Here is a 20,047-nt window from a genome sequence, read left to right on the forward strand (position 1 = left end):
TACGTCCATTTTCTTCTCCACATCGTATCTCATCTAAATTTTACAACATCTAGTCATTTAATAAATGTAATTAAAGAGTTTTTTTGTTTGAAAGAATAAGGATACATAAAAATATTAATAAACACAAGGATGCACAAGTAATTTATTTAATAAAAAAATATATATTTTTGATAAACTTGGCATGCATCATATTTATATTTTCTTACAAGTTAACGGAAATCATTTTTGTTTGTTTATTCATTTCGCCACCTAATAATTTTATCCATTACTTTATTTATTCTCGAATCGCATTCATGCTTGCGTGGAATCAATTATCCTTCACGAGAGATAGATCGTACGCATGTACTACCGTTAATATATAAAAAAATTGAAGGGTATATATGTAAAAGAAGTATATATTTTAGGCTTTTAAAATGTTAATATTATTAAATTAATTCATTTTATAACACCAAAATCCTTTTTTCTCGTGCTCGAAAATAGAAGTCGATGCCCTCTCTGCCCCGGCCCTAGAGGTTGGCAAATTCCTGAGGAAGCCGCCTTCAAAATCTCTCCTTTCCCTTCCCCTTCGATCCAAATCGAGCACAGGAAGGTGCGGATTCTCACAAAGTTTCATCTTTGATCTTGCGATTTCAGTTTTCTTTTTTGAAATCCCGTGGAGGGATCTTGGAAGACGGAGCTCCAAGGGGTAGTCGCCGGATCCGTTGGGAGGTGGGCAGCGGGTCGTCGGATCGGCTAGGAATAGCGCTGGTTCGGGAGGCATGAGGAAGGTGGCAGTGACGACGACGGTGGTGTGCGCTGCGGCCGCGTGCGCCGTGGCGGTGCTCGTTGTGCGGCACCGTATGAAGAGCTCGGGTCGGTGGTCGCGGGTCGCTGCGGTTATTAAGGAGTTCGAGGATCGGGCCGCCACGCCCATCGGGAAGCTGCGACAGGTGGCGGACGCGATGACGGTGGAGATGCACGCAGGCCTCGCCTCCGAGGGCGGCAGCAAGCTGAAGATGCTGATCAGCTACGTCGACAACCTGCCCACTGGGTATATGCCTTCTTCCCTTGTTAAACGATCAATTTTATGTATAGCGTGGAATTAGAAATTTGTTATTTTGGTCGCGAGCTCTCTTTTTGTAAACTCCGCAGAGTTTAGCAATTTCACAGTGCCATGGCTGGATCTCGTATCAATTTAACAGAGCTAGCAATAGACTGAAGTTATTAAGGAAAAAAAAACTATGTTTCAATTGTAATTTATTCTCCTATTATCTTTCTTCTGTCTGTTTGTGCCTTCTTCACCCTGATTTCAATAGAATTTTCAGGATGCTTCTTTTATCCCTATTTTGGTAATAAATGGGACAATCAATGGATCAATGAGGCATAGGCACACTTTGGTGAATGGGCAATCCGCCCACCCTAAACACTAGTCATTTTTAGCTGGAGTGATGATAACATGGTCAATCTGAGGAATCAGTGATCGCCGTAGACATGTGGAATATTCGCAAAGTTTTATTTACTTCATAATTTCATATCATCAGCTGGCTTTGGACTTAATAATTTTGAATATTTACAAGCTTTTAAAAGTTTTGAAGTTGTTGCACTTCTGTGTACCTGGATCTCCTTGGATTATAATAAAGATAATTTTAGGAGAATTTGCCACTGAGAACTACCTAATTTTCCCATTTTCTTGAATGCTTTCCATCGCTGGCTTTTCTAATGTTTTGGGGTTTTATCAATTTTCCTTGTGAGATTGCTTTAGATGCTGCTAACTGTCGATGACATAGCATCAGAGAATTGTAAGTTCAAGCCAGTGATTTATTTTACTTTTAATTGTACCATGCATCTAACCTGCTAGCATTGGCTTGAGAATTTTGGTTAACTCATGGCTGCCTTAAAGAACGCTGAAGTACCATGGTGAATAAATTGTTCTGAAAAAAAAATAAGAAAAAATGTTTAATTTTATGCAGAGAGTATATATATGAAACATATATCATTTAGGGAATTTCATTTAAATTTTGACTTGGATTTGTGTCTGAATGAAGAACAGTCATCAAGAATGAACTGAGGTTACAATTAAACTGCTGTATTTTTTTCTAGTGTTGTATTCAATATACAACTTCAAGTTTACGTTGACATTCTAAATTAATACCTCTGTGTCCTTGGATATTATTTTCAAGGGATGAGACAGGATTGTATTATGCTTTAGACCTTGGAGGAACCAACTTCCGAGTACTTCGTGTACAACTAGGAGGGAAGGAGAAACGTGTTGTCAAGCAAGAATTTGAGGAGGTCTCCATACCACCACATCTAATGGTTGGAGGCTCAGATGTAATTCAAAAACCCTGATTGTTATGTTAATTATTCATTTTTGACATCTGGAGTACCTACCCTTGCTTACATTTGAGAACATTTTCAGGAACTTTTTGATTTTATCGCTTCAGCTTTAGCAAAATTTGTTGCTGCTGAAGGTGATGATTTTCACCTTCCTATTGGTAGGCAGAGGGAGCTTGGATTTACCTTCTCTTTTCCTGTGAGACAATCTTCAATTGCATCAGGCACCCTAATTAAATGGACAAAAGGTTTTAATATCGATAGCACGGTAATTCCTGACCACCTATTTAGCTTCATTCAGTGAAATTCTTTCTCACGTTGCTTGATGAAACTAGTTTTCTTGCCTGATCATTTTTGTAGCTCACTTTAAAAAAGCTTCTGTTTTTGTTCCCTGCCGAAAGTCAGACAGAGTAATTTGTAATTTTCTAGAAAAAACAATGCTCATATTTTAATTATTTTATGAACCTTTAGATTTTAGAATATAATTTGCAATAGAAGCTAGAAACACATATATTGTATCTCTTCGCTATGTTTTGTGTAAATATGTTTTTCGAAATCTGATGGTTCTCATATAATTATAGGTTATCAGATTATGATTTGCAGCCGAAATGAAAGTTTCCATCTTTGTTTCGTGTTTTTTCTTTTCTAATGATCATTTGTTAAAACTCAAAGATTTTCACTAAATTTGTCCATAATCTTTGGTGTGTTTTTTTGCATATCTGGTTAAGTCGATGTCTCCATGATCGCAATCTTATCTAAGCATGATGAGGGAACATAGGATCAAGGTGTAAGATTGTAACACCTCAACCTAATTCCAATCTTACATGGGATCTAGATCATCTTGGTCATTTGTCCTGTAAGATTGTAAGATTGTCCTATTGACAGCCATGCTATGAGGAGATAAACATTATTTTGAAACTACATGCTTGCTTTTCCCATTTGTTTCCATTCATTATGCTTATAAATTTATCGCAAACAGTTACAACCAGGGATTAAATAGGATGGTTTTAAAACTACAAAAGCAAATTAGGAAAACCCTTTACTCTATAACCTTATTTTGGTTTTTGTTTTTCTCTACTAATATTCAATAGTTTTTCTTCAAATTTCTCAAAAGACTTGCGGCCATGGAACACTTCGTTTTTTGATTTCTCAATTCGCTCATTGAATGCACATTCTCGCAGATTTATACCAATCGGTAGCTTAAAAATCTCAGTCTATGGTCATTATGTTTGGCAATTGATTTAATTAAATGATTGAAATTGGAGCTCTTAGACATATCTGAAGTACTTTTTTGGGCATTGCTTGTGCAAGTCATACATCATAATCATTTTTTACCTCAGTTTGTTAATGCTCTTGTTAAAAGCAGGTTGGGGAAGATGTGGTAGCTGAGTTGACCAAGGCCATGGAAAGACAAGGCCTGGACATGCGAGTCTCAGCACTGGTATGTTTCTCTTATACCTTTCCCTATTACTGAAAGATTTGTCCACAGATTTCAATTTGCAGCCAATTGACTGTCGTAATCAATTTTTGTTATAATCCATATATATATATATAGATATATAGATAGATAGATAGATTAGATTTAGTAAACTGGCTGTAATTCTTTGGCACAGGTGAATGATACAATTGGGACATTAGCCGGGGGGAGATATTATGATCGTGATGTAGTTGCTGCTGTGATATTAGGCACAGGGACCAATGCAGCTTACGTAGAGCGTGCTCATGCAATACCCAAATGGCATGGTCTCCTACCCAAATCAGGGGAGATGGTAAGCACCAGCCCCTCTAATATGGTTTTGACAAACTAATCAGATAGGGAAGCAAGGCTATTGTGTAGCTGTTTGCAGGTCTATTTTTCATGGTTTATATTGTTAATATTTAGGTTATCAACATGGAGTGGGGAAATTTCAGGTCATCTCATCTTCCTCTAACAGATTATGACCAAGCACTAGATGCAGCGAGTCTGAATCCTGGCGAACAGGTGATGCATATGTTTACGAACTTTTTTGGTTATGAGGACTCGTATCAATTTATATAAGCAATTAGATTTCTTGTTGCAGATTTTTGAAAAGTTAATGTCTGGAATGTACCTGGGTGAAATTTTACGAAGAGTACTCCTAAAATTGGCTACTGAAACTGCCTTGTTTGGAGATACTGTCCCGCCAAAACTTGAAACTCCATTCATACTCCGGTATGTTTGATCTTTACTAACAAATTAGTGCTCTTTAAATTATGTTGCTTGGGACGGTTGTCCATATTATCGACAATAAAACTTTTATTTTAGCTATAGGTAGCTAGGATTTGGACTTGTTGCCTTCCATACGGTACATTCTAAAAAAAAAGAACAAAAAGAAAGACATCATAGTAGACATATCATATCTTTAATCATCTATCTCTTATAACTCAATCGTCTCTGTTAGCAGTTTAGCTAAGACCAGTTGAATACAAATTATTTAAAGTATGCTTTGTTGAAATATATAAATTATCTTGTCATAGCAAATATGGAGGTGAGATATCCTTGATTATGGTTCCCCATCTATCGTTAGTGATACCATTGAAATCTATACAAGGCTATGTCATTATAACTAGTACTGTTCAGTACAATTAAATTTTTTTTTTTTATTGCATTGTCTTGAGTTTTATTTCGTCTCTCTTTACCCTTTACACCTTCCACACTGATTGATTTGTTTCATCCAACTATTGGATCAATTGATTGCATTTGAACATATAAATATAGTGGTGTATATTGATACAAGTCTAGAGAAATGAGATAGGATATTCAACAAATAGTCAATATATCAAATAGGGAATTAATGCCCTTATCAAGATATAAGCGCTCGCAAGAGCATGATTCAATTTACATGAAACACAAAGATCTCAAGTGTCTTCACTTTTTGAAGGCGAGTTCACCACAATCTGATACAATTTCATTTTGCAAAGGTGGTTAAACATGCCATTGTCATGTCTGACAAATTAGGTCCCTAGAAGGTATCGACACGAGATATATACTGTGGCAGAAAATTGTTCAGACATGTTTATATTTCCAAATATCATGTGAAGAATTATTGAGAAACATCAATTTAGATTGAGAGCTGGTACTAGGAATGTAAATGAATCAATTGTGTCTCAACTGTGCCTGTTCCTGTTCCTGTTCCTTTTGGTATCAAAAAATTCAAGAGGAACAAACTTGGGCATATTTATAAGCTCGATACAATAAGCAAAATGAGCTTTGAACATTTATGACGACGATTTAATTAGTATGCATGGAAGCTTGTGAGTAGTTCATGAGCAGACTTGTTCACAAGCTTGCCTAGTAACTTGTTATGTAACTCATGTATATATATATATATATATATATATATATATATATATATATATATATATATATATATGTAAGATATATCAATGGTATTATTCTAAAAAACTGAAGAAATAGCATGAATTTTGTCGGTGTATTATGTTTTAGCCATGGTTTAAAATACAATTCTATGCCTAGTCAAATTTACCATTCCGCCTGACACCGGCACCACCGACACCGTGCAAGGGATTTCTGTTGGTCGCGACGGGGACACACGCGCCACAACCACCTTAGATCACATCTTAGCAGGGACACGGAGGTCGCCGTGACCTCTGCAGGTCGTGACGAGGATGCGGAGGTCGCCATGACCTCTGCGGGTCGCAATGGGGACGCGGATGTCGCCACGACCTTGGCGGGTTGTGCGTGGGGTGCAAGCAGAAACATAGGAAAATTAAAATTAAATTAATAAAGCTTATATTAATAATTTCGATCAACTTCTAACTATAATAGATAATCTAAATAGACATAATCAAACTCTAATAAAATTATTCCATTAATTTAACATATATATATAAAAAATATTTTAATTTCAAAAATATATTATAAATTATTTATTTACCATATAAAAATGCTGCGTATTTTTTATTTTTTAAAAAATTATTTCCTTTTTATATTTTTAATATTTAAATTAAATTTTTTATTTTTAATTGATATAGTTTTATATTTAAAAGATATCAAAATCATATCGGCATAACACAATATAATACCAAAACTTCGGCGCAGGTCGAGATTTTAAATCATGATCTTAGCTAACTTAATGGATAACCTTGTGTATAGTGGAGCTTAATCAGAGCTCCAGTTGAGCTCACACTATGAACTTTTTATAAACAATCTTGAAAACAAAATGTTTAGCTTGGTTAATATTTAGATCACCTCGAGCACATTTATTTTTCTAAGGAACAAGTTTGAACATAGCTAAGATTAACATGAATTGGCTCGTACCGAAGAGATGGGTTAAAGAGTATTAGTAATCAGAGTGTTTCCAATGAATTACCATAGATTGTCGATTACATGAAATCAAGGACTAAAATCTTAGTAATGACGCCATTCTTTCTTGAGATTCTTGATATTAGTCATCAGTAATAAAATCCAATTTTATTTCTGGCTGACTACTATATTTTTGATCGAATGAACACAATCCAGATTTAATATCAGGAAAGGGCTTAAATCTTAATCCATCATCTCATTTAGCCAAGTATTGTCAATTAACTTTTTGTTTCTCCTAAAGCCAATATTTAACTAATTGAACTAACTATAATTAGTATTAAGTGCAATTAAATAGTAAGATTTGCTGGTATTGCAAATTGGATGAACAGAAATAATGATTATCTGCAATTAAATCGGTAATTCTAGTATCGCACTTGGATTAGTTTCAAATAGAAATCAGCTAGTTATGCCTAAAATGTATTTGGATCCAGTGACTCTTTATTGATTGAACTAATCCAGAATCCAATGAAAGAATAATGCCATGATTATGATTTGAACTCTTGTAATTCATGAGGCATTACTATAATCTTGAATTATGAAAAATAAAACAGTGAAAATTCTATTGCTTGCACCAAATGAATATTGGATCATACCAAATGAATTATGATATATTTTGACTCAATCGTGCATTATCTTTTGACTCAGCTTCTAATTTAACTGATTATCTGAGTATGCTCAGATACTCAATTCTCGCCCAATGGCAATGCAAGTCCATGTAGTTGCCTGAATGACCAAATATTCTAAGGCAGGCAATGCAGCATCTCAGACTTGCTGAGTTTTCTGACGAACAAATTCCATTGATTTTAGCACCTTTATGATACCTCTACAAGCACAAATTTTGAAACAATAAGCTTAACTTGAACAAGTTTTCTGTCTATCTTCGTCTCTTCGTTAGGACAATGCAAAAATAACAAACTGCTCTTCTTACCATCACCTTGACTTATTTAATTTGCAAATGGAGAGATCATCTTAGTTTCATAACTGGTTTTAGTTGATCAACGATTTTGTTCCTATTCACTAGCCAATTTATGATGACTCTTAAACTTCAGTTGCTACACTATAAATTTATTATGTCGTCTTGTACTTGATTCATGATCTAAAACTTGTTGCAAAGTATGAATCGCTTGACTTCAATTTATCTTGATAAAATTTAATAAGGTCCTTACCTATTTTTTAACCTTTGTGAGAAAATACCACCCTTATTCTGTGCAAAAGCAGGTGTTTCTTGTGTTTAAGTTTGTCTGCCTCAGCGATTAGACAGATATGCCCTATTTAAATCATTGTACGTAGGCTTGTATGCTCTAGTGTAATCTGCTTGTCCATACAAGGAGTGTTAAAGAATTTAGAACTGATAGGAAGGTATTGATCTAGTTGTTAACCGCTCGAGCATATGTTAACATCAATATTCTTATTTGAACCTTACATTCTGTTGTTTATCACTCTTTTTCCTGTATTGGCTTTAGCTTTATGCTTTTCATTGCGGTGTGTTTTCTATTGCAAAGTCGCGATCTCTCTTTCTTTCTTCACAGTATTTTTTTTCTGATCAAGTTGCCAAATTGAGTTTCACAGAACACCTGCCATGTCTGCAATCCACCATGACAACTCACCTGATCTAAAAGTAGTCGGGACTAAGCTGAAGGAAATCTTGGGGGTACATACTTGTTCCCGAGATGATCCTATCCATACTGTTTTTTCATGCAACATGTGTTTCTTATCAAGTCTTCTGCTCCTTGGATCACAGATCCCTAATACATCTCTCAAAACACGAAAAGTGGTCATCCAAATCTGCGACATAGTTGCCAAGCGCGGTGCTCGCTTGGCTGCAGCCGGCATAGTCGGCATTCTGAAGAAGATCGGGCGTGATGCTCCACCAAAGGATGGCAGTAAACTGCCAAAGACCGTCATTGCGATGGATGGTGGGCTCTATGAGCACTACACCATATTCAGTGATTGCTTGCAGAGCACCCTCAAGGAGATGCTCGGGCCTGAAGCCTCGACATCCATCATCATCAAGCTGGCGAACGATGGGTCAGGCATCGGAGCATCCCTCCTTGCAGCGTCTCACTCGCAGTATCTAGAGCTCGAAGAGTCCTAACGAGCATCGTCGAATACATAGCCTAATGAACCTTGCATCCTGTTTTATTTTATCTGAAGGAAATGGTTAAGTTAACCTTTGAGATAGGCATATGATAGCAGTAGAAACAAGGAGGAACTGCCCACCACAAGAAGAGCAAAGACTTGTGTATTCTGCAATCGCCATTGCCGCGGTCCTCGGTTTAGTTTTTCTTTCCTTTTTTCTTCGATATTTCCTTTTTTCACTGATCAAAATAAATGGAGACGATAGGATCGCCTTCCTCAGTTTATGTCGATGAGCTGCGCCTCTGGAGAATGTTGCTGTTCCAAGAAACTTTCCAGTTTTTTTCTGTAACTTTGTTCATCTCCATGGTTTCCTTGTGCCTGACTGAGTGCATGGTTATGAAATAAGACTCTCCTGTTTGGATTTCTGTTGCTGAGCTGCATTTGGATCCATGAGCTCATGGCGGTCTTGTCGCGAGCTCGCCGCTGCGTTTTGTGAGCTCGATGGTGAGCTTGAGTTGGTCGGTGGCCATGGCCATGAACTGTGCAAACTACTGAATTGATATTATTAGGGTTATAAATGAATTAAATTTATGTGAGTTTGTTTGATATTTTATTTGATAAGAATTTATTGATGTTCATTTAATAAATAAATAAATTTAAATATGTGTTCAGTTTGTTAATATTTATTAATAGAATTTCGTGAATTATTTGAGAATAAAATTTATCAATAAATTTTTTATTGGTATGTTGAATAAATATTTTTTAAATAATAAATAAGTTTATATTATCAAATTTACTAAATTTAAAATATAAAAAATTTTAAATAATTAAATAAATTTAAATTGAGAATTTGATAAAAGAACACAAAAGTACTCTGCTTAGATACCCAACAGTCTTAGTTATAAATGATAGGTACTAAGCGCTGTGTGTATCGATCCGTGCAGTGCTGTAGCTAACGTATTAAGTATCCTGTCTCAGGAGTCAAGAATGAAACTCAAAGGAATTGATAGGAGCCCGCACAAGCAATGGAGCATGTGGTTTAATTCGATGCAAAGCGAAGAATCTTACCCGAGCTTAATATGCCGTGAATCCTTTTGAAAGAGAGGGGTGCCACAAGTGTAAGTTAATTTTCAATCAAATTTATAAAAAAAATTAAATTAAATTAGAATAATCATTTTATATTAGATGATTTAATTTATTTTAGATTCCATTATGTTATCGAAGAAACTCACAGCTAGTTCGTTTACAGCTATCCGCCATTTGCACTCGATTTATGACTTGTACGGTATCGCCGGAGGAGATTCGACGGCGTCACTGAGCGGCGAGGTCGAAGAAGGCTCCCTTCTTGGCCATCAGCTGCGCGTAGCTTCCCCGCTCCACCACCTTCCCTTCGCCGAGGAAGGCGATGGAGTCGAGCTTCTTGATGGTGTTGAGGCGGTGCGCCACCACCACCGTCGTCCTGCCCACCATGATTCGGTCCAGCGCCTCCTGCACCGCCCTCTCCGACTCCACGTCCAGCGCGCTCGTCGCCTCGTCCAGCAGCAGGATCCTCGGGTTCCTCACGATCGCCCTCGCGATGGCGATCCTCTGCTTCTGCCCTCCCGACAGCTGCGCTCCCTTCTCCCCGCAGTTGGTGTCGTACCCGTCCTTCAGCGATCTGCATCCATTTCGTTCGTTTAGTTATGATCAATCTAGCTATCTCTTGATTGAATTTGATCGGAATGTTGTTGTGGTTATTAATTACGAGATGAAGTTGTGGGCGTTGGCGGCTCGTGCGGCTTCGATCTCATCCTCGGTGGAGCTCGGTTTGCCCAGGGCGATGTTGTCACGGACGGTGCCGGAGAAGATGACCGGGTCTTGGCTGACGAGCGCGGTGAAGCCGCGGAACCAGATGAGGTCGAGCTCCCGGACGTCGGTGCTGTCGATGCGGACGACGCCGCGGTCGACGTCGTAGAAACGCAGGATGAGGCTGACGACGGTGGACTTGCCGCAGCCGCTCCGGCCGACGAAGCCCACGCTCGTCCCGGCCTTCACCTCCAGGCTGAAGTCACGCAGCACCGGGCACTGCGGCCGCGTCGGGTACGTGAAGTCCACCTTCCGGATCTCGATCTTTCCCTGTATCTGCTTGATCTCGCCATTGGAAGAAGGAGAAGGAGAGGAAGAAGAAGCAGATATGAAGGACTGACGGTCCAACACCTCGAACACCGACGCCACGGCGGTGGCGCCCTTGGCCAGGTCCGAAGTCATACTGCCGGCTTCGGCAATTACCTTTCCCGTACTCACCAAGATGAAGAAGGTCTTGAACACGTCTCCGGCGGAGATCTCGCCGGACCGCAACAGTCTCCCTCCGTACCAGAAGTCCAACGCCCACGACAGAAACGACAGGCACGGCGCACTCCCGGTCGCCAGGCCGGCGACCCACGCCTTCTTCCTCGACGCCCTCACCGGTTCCTCCTGCGCCTCCTTGAAGAGCTCCAGCACCTTGTCGGCGCATCCGAAGGAAGTCACCATCCGGTGGTTGTACACGGCCTCGATGGCGATTTGCGTGCTGCTGTGCTGCGCCTTCGCCAGCGCCACCGACACCCGCGACAGCACCACCTTCTTGGCGTAGTGGCAGATCATCGTCGAGGGCTGGATCGCGATCATGACCAGAGCCAGCTTCCAGGCGATGACCAACCCCATGGTCATGGCAACGACGACGCCGGAGGCGGTCTGGAGCAGCAGGGATAGGCGATCGGCGACCAGCGTCTTCACCAACGCCGCCTCGTGGCTCAGCCGCGAGCACAGCGCCCCGCTGGAGTGCTCGTCGTCGTCGAACCACGCTACCTCGAAAGTTAGGATCTTTTCCAGCGCCCGTATCCGAATGCGCTTCGTCAAGCGCTCGCCCATGTAGGCGAAGTTGTAGTGCTGTAACAGGTTGACGAGGATCGAAACCAGAGAAAGGGCGGAGAAAATCAGGGCAAAGCGGCGGATGGCGGCTTTCATCTCGTCGTGGTCTTGGAGGAAGAAGGCGGCGATCATGCCGCCGATCGAGAAGGCGTAGACCGGTTGAACGGATCCAAATACGACGGCGGAGAGACTGCCGACCACAGCCTGCTTCCACTCTGGCGCGTTCATGGCGAGGAGCCGAGAGAAGGAGGGCGCAGGGGAGGCGGCGACGGAAGCGGTGGATTGGTCCTCGGAGAAGGCGGAAAAGGAGCCGGGGCTGGCTTTGGTGAGGCTGAGGCGGCTCGCGCTGCTCCTGGCGACGGAGGAAGGGCGGAAGGATTCCGGCTCCGGATCGAGATTGCTCGGGATCCTCTGTAGCTTCACCAGGCGAGAGTAGTGGCTGTTTTTCTCGGCGATGAGCTCGTCGTGGGTGCCGATCTCCACGATCCTTCCGCAATCTACCACCGCGATTTGGTCGGCGTTCTTAATCGTCGACAATTTGTGAGCGACCACCTGATCCATCACAACAGCAACAAGGATTCATGCTTCATGTGTTGCAGACGAAGAGGAAAGTTTAGGTTTTTCTTTGCTTTTACCAGTGTTGTTCTTCCCATGGAAGCTTGATCGAGGGCATTCTGCACCAGCTTTTCCGATTCAGAGTCGAGCGCGCTCGTGGCTTCGTCGAGAAGAAGAATCGCAGGGTTCTTGATGATTGCTCTGGCGATGGCGATTCGCTGCTTCTGGCCGCCGGAGAGAAGCGCACCTCTCTCCCCGATCTTGGTCTCATATCCCTCCGGCAATTGCCGGATGAAGTTGTGGGCATTCGCTGTCATGGCCGCCGCGTACACCTCGCCGGAGGTGGCGCCGGGCTTCCCCACCAAAATGTTTTCCCTGATCGACGTCCCGAACAGAGCATGGTCCTGGCTCACCAGCCCCATCTTGGCCCTGATCCACTTCAGCTGCAGCTTCCTGATGTCCACGCCGTCGATCCTCACCGCGCCGGCGTCCGCGTCGTAGAACCGCTGCAGCAGCGCAACGGCCGTCGACTTGCCGCTCCCGCTGGTGCCCACCAGCGCCACCGTCTGCCCCGCCGGGACCCGGAGGCTGAAGTCTTTCAGCACGGGCACCTCCGGCCGCGAAGGGTACGCGAACTGGACCGATTCGAACGCCACCTCGCCATGCATCTCCTCCATTTTCAACCCCTTGGGATCCTCCGCATCGATTCGCGGCCGCCTGTTGATCCTCTCGAGTATCCTCTTCGCCGCCACCGATGCCTCCGAGAAGTGCTTCACCTCCGGCAGCGCCATGCCAAGAGATCTACGTACACCGATCCATGGATTTCACAACCAGAAACAAACACAAAGCTGGACGGATCATACGAAGAACCAGAAAAGCTCAAACTCGCTTACAGTCCACCCAAAACGAAGGAAATTCCGGCGGCGTAAATCCTTCCGCCGCTCTCCCCATGGTACATCACCAGCCGGCTGCCGTACCACGCGAGGAACGCCCAGATGGCGAAGGACAGCCCAGTGCTTCCCACCGCGAGCCCCTTGGCGATCCCCTGCTTGATCCCCAGCCTCACCGTCTTCTCCAAGATGACGGAGTACCTCTCCACTATGCTCTTCTCCGCGGTGAACGAGTAGATGGTCTTGATCGAGCTCAATGCCTGCTCGACGATGGCGTTGGCCTTGCCGTACGCCTCGCGGGACTCGCGCGACAGGTGGACCAGGTACTTGCCGTAGATTAGCCCCGGGATGACGAGGACGCCGACGAGCGGGAGGGCGACCAAGGAGAGCCTCCACGAGAAGTACGTCGTGAAGACCAGCCCGGAGATGAAGGTGGAGGAGTGCATGATGAACAGCGGCACCTGAAAGAACAAGCATGTGTTCATGCATGAGTAAGATTCAACTTTGGATTTTTGAATTCGATCGATTTGTTAAATCATTCACCTTCTCGCTTAACACTTCTTGAATTAGAGCAGTGTCTTTGGAGATGCTGTTGATGATCTCTGCTGTCGTCGCCTCCTGCGAATCGAAGAACGCAACCTCTTGTCGGAGAATAGCCGCCAAATACTTGTGCCTGATCCTCAGCACCTGCCTCTCGCTCGTTCTACTCCAACAGTAGCCTTCTGCAGAGCAAAAGAAGCATTAATATAATTCGAAAATGATATACTGCGCCACCAGTGCGCGACACCCGCAATCCATCGCCGTTGCCGTTGCCGCCGCCCTCACCGTGCCGTCCGGCTACCGCCGGCCGTCGCCTCGGGCGCGATCAACGCGCCCCTCGCCGGTGCTCCGTCCGACATCAGATTCCGATCGGATAGTGGTCGGACTCCGACGAATTTGGTCGGACGCGCCTCTGCCGACCGTGATCGCGGCTCGGATTCCGACTGAATCGTGGTCGTCAGACGGCTGAGGAAGGACCAGCGTGCGATGCCGGCACGTCCTCCGCCGCCCGGCGATTGTGATTCAGTCGGAATCCGGGCCGATCGCGGTCGGTAGTGGCCGCGCCATTGCGGACCGTGTGATTTTACTATTTCCGACCGAATTACGTCGGATTCCGACCACTATCCGATCGGAATCCGACGCCGAACAGAGCGCCAATGAGCGGCGTGTCGATCGCGTCCGAGACAGCGGTTCACAGTAGCCGGACGACGCGGCGAAAGCGGCGGTAGCGACGATAAATTGACGGTGTCGTGCACGGATCACGCAGGAGAAGTCGCGCAGGATATCCTTTCTCAACTGTCTCAAATGATAATTAATTACGTGGTAATTACCCATGAAAGCCACCACCAGGACTGCTATTCCCAGGTACACGAAGTAGGAGCAGTACTGCAGAAACCACAAACCAGAAAAATAAATAAATAAATAAATTTATGTTTTCTGAAAATTAAAAGAAGAGCGTGGAGAAGTAGAACCTTTTCGACGTCGTGCATGAAGTCCGCATGGTTTTGAGCGTTGCCGTAGCCCAAGCTGTTCATGACAGAGCTCGCGAAGAGAAGAAGGCAGTTGATGGAGCAGCCGTCGCCGACGGCTCCGAGCGTTCCCGCCGCCATCAGGGCGACGTCGGCCCAATCTGCGAACAGGAAAAACCCAGTTTTTGGTCGGCTCTCGCCTTCTTCTTCCTTGTTCCCCCCGTCCATTTACTGCTTTGGGTTGAGCTTCAGAAATGGAGGATGGCGGTGTGTGTGTGTGTGCGTGTGACACTCAGAGAGGGAGCTAGCTGGTTCTCTCTATGGGCGAGGCCGTATATATATAGATATGCGCTCACGGGAGGGGAGATGGTGCTTTTAGTGGATGTTACCTCATGCCCAAGTTGCAGAGAATAAATATATTCGAGCATTTATTTATATTCAATTAATATAAAAAATTATTTTAAAAATAATTAAATAAGTGTTTAAATAGAGTCAAATCCTAACCTTATAAATTAAAAGATAAAAACACCCTTAAATTCTAACTCCGTAAAATTAATAAAAAGACTAAAACTATTTTCTACAATCCGATCTATATATCCTAGTCTCTAGCTTAGGTTGATGGTGAGGGACTTCCTAGCTCCTTAATTATAAATTATTATGAAGTATTATTATGCTAAATGAATAAGCTTGAATACATAGATCGATAATATTCATAATCAATGTTTACAAACAAAATTTATAACTTATGCTCATATCTCTTATCGATTTTATAAATAGATAAATAAACTCTCAAAACAAACAAACAAATTTATAAAATCAAGTTCATTAATTAACTAAATAAATTTAAAAATATATAAAAAAATCAAACAATAAAATAAATTCAAATTGAAAATTCAATAACATCTAAATAAATTAACTTTAAACTCATAAAAAAATAAATCAAGTTAAACTTAAACAACTATTTTAATAATTTAATTCATTTAATTTTAGACTCGATTATACTGACAATAATTTGTGAATTCTTTTTCTGCTGCTTCCATGATCGTTCATAGAAATACATTATCATGGATCTTTACAAGACCTTTCTTTTGTTCATCCTAATGTTGCTTTAAGGGGTTCCACATGGAAAATTAAGTAAAGTTTTAATAAAGATGGGCAATGATCGATCGAACATGGTCCCAAGTCGGTTCCTTTTCTCTTTAATTCTTTTAATTTACTTTTCAGGGTTGATTTGTTTACCATTAGTTCAACTTTGCTTTAAGAAGTTGTGTAGCTTTATAAGATCTAAATCGATCATACTTTTGTTAATCATTTTTAGAATATGAAAATTGCACCATATTTCTTTCAACAACATATTTAACGATAGCTAAACCGAGCTAAACTTTGTATTACTCAAGTTTATCTGATAAGATAATCAAGACCAGTGAAGTTTAAACTTTGCTAGTGAAGTTTGATATGAGTTTTAAGTTTGATTGTTCACTTTGACAACTTCTTTCTCTATTTATAAATTTGATAAAAACTTTATTTATGAATATTAACGAACTGAATATATATGTGTTTAAACTTATTTATTTAGTTTAATGAGTTCGATCTTCAAACTTATTTAATAATTGACCTTATATATTAAGTAGGGTTATGAATCCTCATATGTCATTGGACTAAATTTCATATTATATTATCCTCTATATGTATTATTAATCAAGTCTTTTTTGATCTTCCTCTTCGTCCAACAAAGAAAACAAGTACGATACACGATTGATCGCTAATTATTGTGTAGCTCACAGCTCATACCTTGTCGATTATGCTTTTTATAAGTTTGCTTTATGAATCATAAAGTCCACAAACATTAGTGTCTAACTCTGACCAAGCTTTTTCTTCTGTATATAAATCCACCAACTTTATGTAAAGTTTGAAAGATTTCGAATCTTTTTTCTCAATAAGCTAAACCCTATTTTAGGGTTATTTCTCAATCTTTATTCCACATTGGAACAAAAACACACAAGCAAGAAATGGAATCACTATCCATAGAGAATAGAATAACAAGGAATAGAATAGATTGCATTGATTGGCCTATTCGGCTAGCTAGCTTGACTCAATCCGTTTCATCCAACTCAACCCGTTTAGTCTAGTCGATAAGAAATGTTATTCCCAAACTAGCATAATTATTCTTGTGAACCAAACGTGCGATATTGGTTTCTCTTTGGTACCTTATGCCGGAATTTTTTTGTTTTGGGTCACGTTTATGCGTCTATATATGCACATGTTGTGCCCGCGCAAATTATGTTCGATGCCATAATCCTTTTCTCGAGCACCAACCCAACTTGGTTTGCATCAATTGTGAGGACCAGATATGCTCATGAAGTAAATGACTAAAGTTAAACAGTGCAAAAGGCATATCTCTGTTCAATATTCACTGTAATCTTTAAGAATCAAAGAGAAAGGAAAAAGTGAGGATCATGAGGTGTTTTACAAACCACCAATTTAGGGTTCTTGGCTAATTGACTCCATGAGAGAAACGAGAAGTTCTCGTAGGATCACTCGAGAAATGCAAGTAGGAGACTCGGAGATAAGATAACTACTAATCCCACTCAAAAAGTGCTAATGACTTCTCTTTACTTTAGTTGAGGGGGAGAGCATGCTAAACATGGACTAATTAGCATTCGCGGTTTCATGACTAAACATAATGCGTTAGAAAAGTTATAATTATTGTTGTTGTCGTTGTTGTTGATATTAAGATGTAGTCGAGAGGAGAGAAGATTAACAAATAAATTGTAGAATTCTTGGGGAAAAATGATAGTGAAATACAACAAAAGGCTACTTAATTGGTTAATGGCAAAGAAGCATTGCTTTGGCAGAGAAAAGGTGGATGTGGCTTTGCTTTGAGTTGAATGGTCATGGAGTTTGATGGGACTTGTGTTTCAAGCATCCTTTTATTACTGTTAGATTCGAATGAACTTTAATCTTTACGATTAGTCAGTCGGCGGTTGAGGTTGAGTTTCTTTACGATGAAGGGCCCTTCGTATAGTGTTCTTCAATGATATCGTATGGGAATGCATATCTGTCCAAGGTTATCGTTGATAACCTTGTTTGGTTCAGGTTATGATTGATTCCCAAGTAATATAACATCACCGCCACATCAGCAAATGGGTTATAATCCGGTAATGTAATTACCTTGGCAGCCTAAGGTTTTCTACGATTCCTGAGGTTAACGAAATTTTTTCCATGATTACCCTTTGATTTTAAAACTAAGTCAATTAAAAGGTACTATGAAATCTAATTAAAATTAAATTATTTAATTCAATAAATTTTAATTTAAATATTTATAAATTAAAAATTAAATTTATTTTAAATTTAAAAAATAAAATGAATTATTTTATTAAAATAATTAATTTAATAAATTATTTTATTAAAAATATATTTTTTTTTAATTTTAAAAAATGAAATTAACAAATTATATTTATTAATTTAATAAATTAATTTATTAAAATAATTAATTTTAATGAATTATTTTATTAAAATAAAATTATCATACTATCTTTATTAATTTAATAAATTATATTATTAAAAGAAATATAAATTTATTTTAAATTTAAAAATAAAAAATTAAGGAATTATATTTATTAATTTAATGAATTATTTTATTAAAATAATTATTTTAATAAATTATTTTAGTAATATATATATATTTATTTAAAATTTTAAAAAATAAAATTAACAAATTATATTTATTATTTTAATGATTTTTTTTATTAAAATAATTATTTTTAATGAATTATTTTATTAAAATAAAATTAATAAATTATACTTATTAATTTAATGAATTATATTAAAATATAATTGAATGATGGGTAATATAGTAAATATAAAACTGGTTATGTTTTATTCCCTCCAAATAAATAAAGTAAACCAAACAACATTAGATTATGTTTTATGCCCCATAACCTTGGTTATGTATATGTATCGTTATGCCATTGTCTTTGGTGTAGAGATACTTTGAAAGGTGATTAAGACGCGCTTAAAGGTTCGACTTTAAGGCGAGCATAATGAAAGTGTGATTAAGGACTTGTTCAAAAGTTTGAAAGTTGGATCGATAGATGAATTAGGTAAAGACTATCATATCAAAACGTGGTTAAAGATTCATTAGTTTCGTTTGAACTTTCTTGACCATCCTATTGCACTTTTTAGAATGTTACAAAAAATATTTTATGGTTTTTCAGAAATCATATATTTTAAAATTTAATATAATTTTTATAAAATTTATAAATTCTTTTAATTACTTATACCCCTCTATAGAATGGACAAAATTCAAAATGTGTCCTTTATTTTTTAAATCATTAAGATTAAAAATGACGTTCCATTATGATTTTTTATTAAGAGGGCATTCCACCTTCATGTGTAATTACTTAATTATTTTATATTATATTATTTTTATTTTTATTTCTCTTTTATATTTTTATCTAAATTTTGAATCGGAGGTGCATTATAACAACTACGAAATCATAATTGATACAACTATATATGTTAGATAAGTTTTGAGATGTGATAACTTTTATCTCATATTGAACCATAGGATGTACAATATATCAAATCGAAATTTATTCAGAAATTAAGTGTAATTCATAACAACCTAGTCATCTTAAACTCAAAAAATATTATTTAAAGATTTTTCAAAAGCTCGGATGAATTGTAGCCCTCTTTATTTAAGATTATTTTTTATATTGGAGCAACTACGATTTTATAGCTGCTATAACTGTTGTAGTTATAGCAATTATGAAATCGTAGTTGTTACAATTATAAACTACAACTGTTGTATTGTAACAACTATAATATCGTAGTTGTTATAACATACCACTACAATTTTATAGCTGTTACAACAAACTCGATCGATTCAGAATTTAAATAAAAAGATATAAGCGGAATAATAATAAAGAGGATAATTGTGTGGGTTTGGTGGGTGCTCTTTTGATTAAAAAAAATCAAAATAGCTGGCGATTTGGAGAAAAAAAACATGATTTTTGCCAAATAAGAATTATTATTGAGGAAATTGGGCCTGTAGGGGAAATCCTATCAGAGCAGGCGTGCAGCCCATATGAGACCTCCTACCTCTGGGCCTGTAGAGGAAATTGGGCCATGGCAGGCCCATTCCTGGTCTAGGCTTCTTCTGTATAAAAAAAAAATTAAATTAAATTAAAGCTAACAAATAAAAGAATATCTCTTATTTTTTATTATTATCGAAAAATCATTGTACTTAAAAAATTTCAAAACTATCTTCTTTTTTATCTTATTCTGTACCATAGTACCGAATATAATTATAATTTTTTCTATATCAAAAATATATATAAAATATTACTTTAAACTCACTTAATTTTCCCATAATATAACTATAATAAATTGTTTTCTGAAATTATAATAAAAATATATAAATAGTATTTTTCACACATTTTAATTATATATTAAAAAATAATCCT

At 39.0% G+C, this 20,047-nt stretch overlaps 2 protein-coding genes across 2 annotated transcripts; one reads left to right on the forward strand and one right to left on the reverse strand.

Moving 5' to 3' along the window:
- The first annotated feature begins 487 nt into the window (after positions 1–487).
- Positions 488–9,162, forward strand: LOC141830606 (hexokinase-1-like). The gene is made up of 9 exons (XM_074718008.1): positions 488–1,030; positions 2,160–2,310; positions 2,399–2,581; positions 3,680–3,754; positions 3,927–4,082; positions 4,196–4,294; positions 4,374–4,504; positions 8,228–8,309; positions 8,400–9,162. The coding sequence occupies exons 1-9, from the start codon at positions 759–761 to the stop codon at positions 8,751–8,753; spliced, it is 1,503 nt and encodes a 500-aa protein (XP_074574109.1). The 5' UTR covers positions 488–758; the 3' UTR covers positions 8,754–9,162.
- A 785-nt stretch (positions 9,163–9,947) lies between these two features.
- Positions 9,948–14,855, reverse strand: LOC141831262 (putative ABC transporter B family member 8). The gene is made up of 7 exons (XM_074718670.1): positions 14,583–14,855; positions 14,442–14,496; positions 13,615–13,793; positions 13,075–13,532; positions 12,262–12,982; positions 10,482–12,178; positions 9,948–10,394 (listed from the first exon to the last, which is right to left on the reverse strand). Exons 1-7 carry the CDS (start codon positions 14,805–14,807, stop codon positions 10,049–10,051), a joined length of 3,681 nt encoding a protein of 1,226 aa, XP_074574771.1. The 5' UTR covers positions 14,808–14,855; the 3' UTR covers positions 9,948–10,048.
- Positions 14,856–20,047: the final 5,192 nt, after the last annotated feature.

Source organism: Curcuma longa, chromosome 6 (genome assembly GCF_044706935.1).
Source record: "Curcuma longa cultivar G26 ecotype Majalengka, Jawa Barat chromosome 6, ITB_CL_G26_1.1, whole genome shotgun sequence".
Lineage (NCBI taxonomy): Eukaryota > Viridiplantae > Streptophyta > Magnoliopsida > Zingiberales > Zingiberaceae > Curcuma > Curcuma longa.

Coding starts and splice junctions, on each gene's coding strand:
- LOC141830606 (XM_074718008.1), top strand. CDS start 759: ATGAGGAAGGTGGCAGTGACGACGACGGTGGTGTGCGCTGCGGCCGCG. Junction 1,031..2,159: donor GTCGACAACCTGCCCACTGG/GTATATGCCTTC, acceptor ATTATTTTCAAG/GGATGAGACAGGATTGTATT. Junction 2,582..3,679: donor GTTTTAATATCGATAGCACG/GTAATTCCTGAC, acceptor TGTTAAAAGCAG/GTTGGGGAAGATGTGGTAGC.
- LOC141831262 (XM_074718670.1), bottom strand. CDS start 14,807: ATGGACGGGGGGAACAAGGAAGAAGAAGGCGAGAGCCGACCAAAAACT. Junction 13,794..14,441: donor CCTGGTGGTGGCTTTCATGG/GTAATTACCACG, acceptor TTTGCTCTGCAG/AAGGCTACTGTTGGAGTAGA. Junction 12,179..12,261: donor CCATGGGAAGAACAACACTG/GTAAAAGCAAAG, acceptor GTGATGGATCAG/GTGGTCGCTCACAAATTGTC.